The sequence below is a fragment of the Mus pahari genome, chromosome 17, assembly GCF_900095145.1.
Source record: "Mus pahari chromosome 17, PAHARI_EIJ_v1.1, whole genome shotgun sequence".
NCBI lineage: Eukaryota > Metazoa > Chordata > Mammalia > Rodentia > Muridae > Mus > Mus pahari.
The window spans coordinates 57,015,117-57,023,875 of record NC_034606.1 but is presented as its reverse complement, the minus strand read 5'-3'; the positions used below and the strand labels follow the sequence as shown (position 1 = coordinate 57,023,875).

At 40.8% G+C, this 8,759-nt stretch overlaps 1 protein-coding gene across 3 annotated transcripts in view; it reads right to left on the bottom strand.

The window, feature by feature from the left end:
* Positions 1 to 8,759, bottom strand: part of Cntn1 (contactin 1) — a 288,900-nt gene that overhangs the window by 77,443 nt on the left and 202,698 nt on the right. For all 3 annotated transcript variants that reach the window (XM_021216386.1, XM_029548012.1, XM_021216385.2), the window contains exon 14: positions 242 to 423. In XM_021216386.1, the coding sequence (XP_021072045.1) occupies positions 242 to 423 (182 nt within the window). The remainder of the gene's footprint in view (positions 1 to 241; positions 424 to 8,759) is intronic.

Genomic DNA, 8,759 nt, shown 5'->3' with positions numbered 1-8,759 from the left:
TGTGTGTGTGTGTGTGTGTCTGTGTGTGTCTGTGTAAGCTATGGTACATGTTTCACCAGAGAACAACCTTTTAGATTTGGTCCCTTCTTTCTGTTACATGGGTTCCTAAGATTGAACTCGGGTTCACAGGCTTGGTGGCTTACTTACCTACTAAGCTATTTCTCTGATCCTTAACTGAAGTTTTAGCACAGACACATAAGGACTATTAGAATGTTAGTAAGATGAAGTATAAGACACATACCATAAAATTCCTCTGGTAATGAATATGAGTAATTTCTTTGTTAAAGTCAATCACGTAGCCATTGAAGGACCACACAAACGTGAGGTCCAAGGCAGGATCGAAAGATGCAGCACACTGCATGGTGGCATTTTCCCCAACAGTGATGTCAGCATTGATTGGGGCCAAAATGATTCGTGTGGGATCTGTAGGGTTTCAAAAGAAAAGTAAATCGCAGTTAAAGGAACATACGAGACGAAGCAAAACTCGAGACATTGGATGATCTGGTACTGTGCAAGAATTAAAGTCGACTTTGGAGCTCTAACCCCGCCATCTGAGGACTGTGACCAAGTGTCTGCTTGATTCACAGGTAACCCTACTTTCTCCCTTCCTCCGGGATGCTAATGCCACCAAGTGAGGACTTGCCTCAAATGCAGGCTCATCTCACAGTTAGTACTGCCTGCATCTTTCTATGTGGGTGGACATTCTGAGGATGTGATACATACAGACTGCCTGCTCACCTCAAAGGTAGCTCTTACCTCCCTCCCTTGGGGACCTCAATGTTGCAAACTGGGTACTTAAACTGAACAATTGTGTGTCCCATCTTTAGCTATCACCCTCTTTCCTCTGGTAAGCTAACCTTGGCTTTTAAGGAGCATGGGCTTTCTATAGGCTGCCCACTGGTGGAGTCAGAAACTGAGCTAGGATCGCCTCTCCTATCCCAATCATGCAAAAGCTTTAGGTGGGACTAGGACTGAACTTTGAGTACCATTCAGTGCTCCCCAAACCTGTCAAATTCAGATCTCAAAGCCCACTCCACCTCAAAAATATGGGCCAGACACTTATACCAAAAGGTACAATGAACAATCTAACTACAGATCCCTAAGGTCTCTCTGTCTCTGTCTCTGTCTCTGTCTCTGTCTCTGTCTCTGTCTCTCTCTCTCTCTCTCTCTCTCTCTCTCTCTCACACACACACACACACACACACACACAAGTAACACAAAATCCAAGACAGCATGCCTCTTCCAAAAATTATTAAGCCTGTGTTAGTGATCCCCAAAGAAAGCAACTTAGATGACAGGACAATTAATTAAAAAGAACAATTATCGATATGTTTATGAAGCTCAAAAGGGATGTAAATAAATGTTAAAATGAAAGTGAAAGTCAATAAGCCACAAACAGTTCAATAAAATGAGAACAACTCAGGACTTATGAAAACATAATTCAATATAGATATATGAATACCGAAGAATATATATACTTAAATAATTTGAAATGAAAACTCCAGGATGTTTAATAAAAAGCCCAATGGAAAGCCTCACTAATAAAATATATCTAGTAGAAGATTGAATATCAGGGCTTGAAGGCAAAGAAGATAAATTGGATTACACAGTCAAATAAAATAAGTTTTAAAAGACCCATAAACAAACAAACAAACAAACAAACAAAAAACAAAGTCTTTGGGACAGTATAAAAAGACCTATTGTGAGTGACTGTCCTCTGGGATAAGTGGTCCTCATCTTTGAGGAATTCAGCTAGGCCTCTTGCAAAACTGAGTATCTGTCCTGGGCTTAACTGTTTACCCCTGTCGTAGACAGTGGAGGAGAGTCATGAGACTACTTGAGTATCTATCAGCTCTCTACCACCTGTTGTATAAGCACCTGCCTCAATTGCATGTGGCTCAGATAGGGACTACCAGAGAGACTACAGAGACGGGTTTCATCTATGCATCTATGGGAACCCCTAACCCCTACTAGATAAAGGTTTTCAGGTGTGTTCTGTCAGGAAAGGATCACCCACATTCCTGAAAGCAAACCCTCACATATGTTCTCCAAGGAAGACCAACAGACTCTTTGGTATCTGTGATGGTTTGCCTATGTTCAGCCCAGGGAGTGACACTATTAGAACGTATGGCCTTGTTGGAGTAGGTGTGTCACTGTGGGTGTGGGCTTTAAGACCCTCATCTTAGCTGCCTGGGAGCCAGTATTCTGCTAGCAGCCTTCAGATGAAGATATAGAACTCTCAACTCCTCCTGCATTATGACTGTGTGAACGGTGCCATATTCAAACCTTGATGATAATGGACTGAACCTCTGAAACTGTAAGCCAGCCCTAATTAAATGTTGTCCTTACAAGACTTGCCTTGGTCATGGTGTCTGCTCACAGCAGTAAAACCCTAACTAAGACAGAAGTTGGTACCGGGAGAGGGGCATTGCTGTGATAGGCCTGGCCATGCTTTTTTGTTTGGAAGAATGTGGATTTGGGGACTTTGGATTTGGAAAGCAGTGGAATGCTTTAAGAGGGGCTTAATGGGCTATCCTAGTAGGAATATAGAAGGAATTGTTGCTGAGGGTGATTTGAACTGTACAAACCTGGCATAAGAGGTTTTAGTGGAGAATTTCAATATGTGGCCTAGAGACTGTTTTGTGATGTGTTTGGTGATGAATGTGGCTCCTTTTTGTCCTTGTCTGAAGAGTCTAGCTGAGGCTAAGTCCAAGAGATTTGTATTTATTACACTGACAAAGGAAATCTCAAAAAAGCCTAGCAGAGACTTTGTTCTCTGGTTAAATCTCATGAAGAACGTTTTGAACAAGCATAGCAAGCTTAGAAAGGAAAAATATAAAAATATATGGTATTAATGGGGCACCAGGAAGTGAAATAGAGCTGAATCCTATGTTCAGGAATATTATATTTAATTAAAGGATTAGTGACTTTGGGGCAAGATCTCACCCATCTAAGTTTTAGATCCAAGTATGGTAGAACAAGCCTATAATCCCAAGAGGCAAACACATGCAGTTCTCTGAGTTCAAGGGCAGCCTAGAACACAGCAAGTTCTATGTGAAGAAAAGCTTGGTCTACCACACCTTTAATCCCAGTGCTTAGGAGACAGGTTAGCAGATCTCTGAGTTCAAAGTCAGTCTGAAGAGCAAGTTACAGGACATTCAAGCTTAGGCAGTGAAGGAGTTGAGAAACAGAAAGCTAGTGATAATGTAATAGAATCAGTGGTCCATGTTCTAGCCTTAGCAAGCAGCAGAACTTGGCAGCTTTGGTGGTTTGGGCTTTAGAGTCCAGGATAGAAGGGACTACTGGGACAGTGGATGCTGGTTAGCTGGAGCTAAGAAATTAGCAGTGATTAAGAAGAGACCGGCATCACTGAGGTGACATCTTCTTGGAAGTGTTTTCTGAGAGCACAGAGGCTGTGTTCCAGAGATAGCCAAGGTTGTACCTTGTGCTGTGGCTGGACTTGGTAATGTGTAAGAGTCACCCAGGTGGTACTGCTTTTGAAGTCATGAAGGGGTCATGAAGAGCAGCTGAGACTTGGCACTGTGAGAGGCCATGGAAGGCCATTGGTAAGGGTGCAGCCTCAGTTATAGTTGATGGCCCAAGACTGAAGGAGTCATGTGAAGGATTTGGGGCTTGCCACCATGAAGAGAACCTATGAGAGGCTCTTGGTGAAGTTAAGTTGCAGCAGAAGAACCCAGTGTACTGGAGATTCCAGTACCATGGGATGATCACCAAGAACAGCAGCAGCAGTGGAGTGGATCAATCTGAGCTTAGAATGCTACAGAGGGAAGAGCTGGAGAAATGGCGCTAGCCTTTTTGGAAGAGTCCAGAAATCATGTGTGGGCCCCAGCCATTGAAACAAGAAGCTGTAACATTGAAGTTGCCTTCGAGACCCCAAGGTGTTCAAGATGCCAGAGTCATGGGCTATCTGCTGAGGAAATCTGCCAACCAGCCCAGGAGAAACAAGTTTGTTGCAGTCAACAAAGATGAAAAAGGAGTTGGAGATCTGAAGACAGCTTTGATATCAGACATGGACTTGCCGAGTTTGGAGTTTGCCCAGCTGGTTTCCTGTCTTGCTTTGGGGATTACAGTTAAGTGACTGGATGAATCTTAGAAGAAACTTTGAACTTTAGACTTTTAACATTGTTGAGACTGCTATAGACTATGGGGACTTTTGAAGATGGACTAAGTGTACTTTGCATTAAGCTATGTTACTTGTACTTTTAAACAAGCATATGGGGCCAGGGGGTAGAATATAATGGTTTGTCTATGCTCAGCCCAGGGAGTAGTGCTATTAGAAATGTGGTCCTGTTGGAGTAGGTATGTCACTGTGTTTGTGGGCTTTAAGACCTTGGGCTGGAGAGATGGCTCAGCGGTTAAGAGCACTGACTGCTCTTCCAGAGATCCTGAGTTCAATTCCCAGCAACCACATGGTGGCTCACAACCATCTATACTAGGATCTGATGCCCTCTTCTGGTGTGTCTGAAGATAGCTACAGTGTACCCATGTAAAGAAAAAAATATATATATATATATCCTCACCCTAGCTGCCTGGAAGTCAGTATTCTGCTAACAGCCTTCAGATGAAGATGTAGAACTCTTAGCTCCTCCTGCATTATGCTGTCATGTTCCTGCCTAGATGCTGTCATGTTCCTGCCTTGATGATAATGGACTGAACCTCTGAACCTGTAAGCCAACTTCAATTAAATGTTCCTTATAAGACTTGCCTTGGTCATAGTGTCTGTTTATGGAAGTAAAACCCTAAGACAGTTTCCAAGAGAGACCTTTGGCAGAACCATGTCTCAATTTGTTATTAGGACCTTAGAAATGGTAGAAATTATTTATATTTCATCTGGAAAAGATTTTTAGCCAAAAACCCACAAATCTATGAATCATAGGTTTAAATGAAAGAGAAGAAATCGAGATTAAAGGAACAGATTATATTTTTAAAAGGTTCATAGAAGAACATTTTTCAAATCCCAGGATAGAGATGACTAGTAAAAAAATGCATACAAGTCAATCAATCAATTAAACAAATAAACATCCCAATATTATCAAAAGAAATCACCCATGTCATATCCAAAACTTTAAATGTACAGAAGAAAGAATATTGAAAGCTGCAAGAGAGAAATGCAAAATTACATATACAGGAATGTCCATCAATTCTGATTATGGCAATCTTTCAATGACGATTTTTAATTGCCTAAAGATTTTAAATGTAGACTGATGTCCTACAAGTTCCAGAAAACCAGAGATATCAACACAGACAACTATACCCACTAAGGTTTTGATCATTATTGAAGAAAAGAGAAAAATCTTTCCATAATAAAAGCAGACTAAAAGAATCTGTTATCACCAAGCTGCCCCTTTGGAGAAAAGTGAGGAATAACTCAGATTGAAGAGAAAAATAAGCATGTCTTAGAAGCTACAAGGAAATAGAAACAATGGTAGGTTACACAGAGGAAGACTAAGAAGAGAAACATCACAAGGTTAACAAAATGACAACAGACAACACACTTTTTTTTCACTAGTACATTTGAATATCAACTCCCTAGTCAAACAGCACAAGCTTGCACACTGGATTAGAAAACAGTATTCATCATTTTTCTACCTCCAAGAAACACAACTCCCCACCAAAGATAGACACTGCCTAATGGTAAAAGGATAAGCAAAGGACTCCTAAACAAATATAAACAGAAAATAGTTTTGTAGTGGCTATTCCTGGTTGTCAACTTGACTATATTTGAAATGAACTACAATCCAGAATTGGAAGGCTCACCAGTGAACCTAATCTGGGGACTGGGAGATAGAAGTTTCTGATCTGGATCTTGGTATGGAGATCTTGAGACAACAGGGAGATCTCCGAGTCCAAGATCATCTGGGATTAAAGGTGTGGTGGCACACACCTTTAATCTGGGCTACACCTTCTGCTGGGGACCATATAAGGACATTGGAAGAAGGAAGTCTGGCTCTCGCTCTTTCGCCTTCTTGCTGTGTGGGACTCAGCAACTGCTAGATCCTTGGACTTCCATTCACAGCTACTACTGAACCATTGTTGGGATTTGGACTGCAGACTGTAAGTCATCAATAAATTCCTTTACTATATAGAGACTATCTGTAAGTTCTGTGACTCTAGAGAACCCTGACCAATACAAGTTTCTAATAGGATTTTGGTAGCACAGGAAATAAGATCAACAATTGACAAATGATATCTCACAAAACTAATAAGTTTTTATACTGCAAATAAAGTCATTAATTCAATGAAGAGGAAACCACAGCTAAATCTCTGACAGATGGTTACTATTTAACATACATAAATAACTCAGAAAAACTGTACATCAACAAAATAAACAACCCAATACAAAAAGGGGTCATCAATTTGAAGAGACTTCTCAAAAGAAAGAATAAATATGGCTGATAAACATTTAAAGAAATGTTCAATAACTTTAGTCATCAGGAATTTGAGAGTTAAAACTACTTTACTATTCCTTCTCAACCTAGTCAGGTTGTCTATATCAAGAAATTAAATGAAAACAAATGTTAACAAGGATACAGGTAATAATCAACCCTTACCGCATGGTAGCCACTATGAAAATAAGTGCAGTAGTTTCCTAAAACAGCTAGGACTAGAACTCCCTTACCCCATCCTGCACATACTCCTAAAAAGAATTTTACTTTCTCCTTCTGAGATGCTTGCACATCTATGTTTACTGCTTCTCCAGCTAGGAAACAGATTCAGCCTAGTTGGTGAATGAACAATGAATGTGAAGTACACACACAAAATAGAATTTTATTCAGTTACAAAGCAAAATGAAAAAATTTGCAGATGAATTGGTGAGACTACACAAAAGTATAATGAGCAAGGTTGCCTGTTGCAGGATATCATACTGTGAAAGGCAGGATTGTGTTATTTACTAAAAAACCTGCTTCTAGTTGTGGTGAGGCCCAGCCCTTACCATGTAGCTTTAATTTCTCTGGCTAGAATATAGACACACCCTTAGTAAACACTTTTAATCCCAAACAATTAAGGTTAAGTTACTTTGTAGAAGGAAGCACCCATGTTTGAAACTGTTGTCTAATTGAGTGGCAGACAAAGTGATGAATGAGAGAATGACTTGACACAACATGGTATACACAACTCTCAGGAGAAGAGAGAGGAAAGGGAAGCTATTTAATGGGCAATGAAGAGAGTGGGGTGCAGTTTTACTGAGGCAGGTTGCAGAGAGAGAACAAGTTAGAAACAGGTGAAGACAGATGAGTCCAAGAATGAGAAGGAGGGAGATGATCAAAACAGAGTGTCAAGAGTTAGTTTGAGGCCAAGCAGAGCAATTCAGTCAGAGGCCAGAGTGAAGACAGATTGAATCAGTCAGTTTGAATCAGTCAGTTTGAAGAGGAATTTGAGTTGAACCAGCCAACCAGAGTTCAGAAAGAACTAGAAAGTAAGTTCATTCAGGAGTAAGGCTCAGAGGTCAAAAACATTCCAAGTCTAGATAAGATTATACAGAGGTTAGGAGCTTCCAGGACTAGGCCTAGGTTAGCAAATGGGGGCACTAAGCCTCTAAGATGACAGTTACATCAGGTAAATAAAAGATGCTTTACTCGTAACCTAAGGACAGAAAAACAGAAGTGTATGTTTTCTCTTATATGTGGTTCCTAGCTTCAAATCTTCAGATTTTCATGTTTAAACTGTAATATCTGTGGAAGTAAGTAAACTAGAAAAGGGCCATTGAGGTGGGGGACCATCCCACTGAAGTATGGCGGAGGGGATAGAATTCCACAGGTGGTATACAAACAAACGATGAAATCTAGGGAATGGAAAGTCTAATCGGGGTGTGTGTTGGAAGATGGCAGAGATGAGGACACAAGGTATATTCATCAAAACTAAGGACCTGTGGAAAAAACGCTTAACAAAACTTACTACTTACAAAAATTAAAATGTTGCCGGGCAGTGGTGGCGCACGCCTTTAATCCCAGCAGTTGGGAGGCAGAGGCAGGCGGATTTCTGAGTTCAAGAACCTGCCTGGTTTACAGAGTGAGTTCCAGAACAGCCAGGGCTACACAGAGAAACCCTGTCTCGAAAAACAAAACAAACAAACAAATCACGTTGAGTTAAGAAAAAGCACGCACAAGAAGAAGGTAGCTACGCCTCCTGACTGGATAATGCTCTTCCCCAAACCAAGGGTTTCTAAACAAACAACAGTGGCAGGTATGTGATATCTCTTGATCAGTTGTTGGTCAGAGGGGCTAAAGACTCTTAAATAATGCAGGCCCCTTCTCACTATAACTAGTTTGCAAAACCTATGGCTGAAAAACAACATGTATCTTTGTTGTAAGGGGTAGAGAAATGAAGTTGGAACTGGGCCTGAAAACGTTCTCGCTGATGCCTATCTTTCAGGTTGCTGTGGAGGCATCACCAATCTTACCAGTTATAAACCCTATGGCCTGTAATACCAATATGTCAACTAAGACGTGCCCACTTGTGCAACTGCGGTATGATTGTTATGGAAGTAACCACCCGCTCTGATTGGATTTGGGGCTGGTCCCTCATGAAGCACTTCAAACCTACCACTATAAACCCATTCTAAAACCCATGGCTTACGAGGTCTTAGACCTTAGCAGAGAACTTGGTGTTTTTGTTTATCTAAGTTGTCATGATTCTAACCACATTTCTACATTATTTATTTATTTATTTATTTATTATTTTTTATTTATTTACATTTCAAATGCTATCCTGAAAGTTCCCTATCCCCCCCCCGCCCC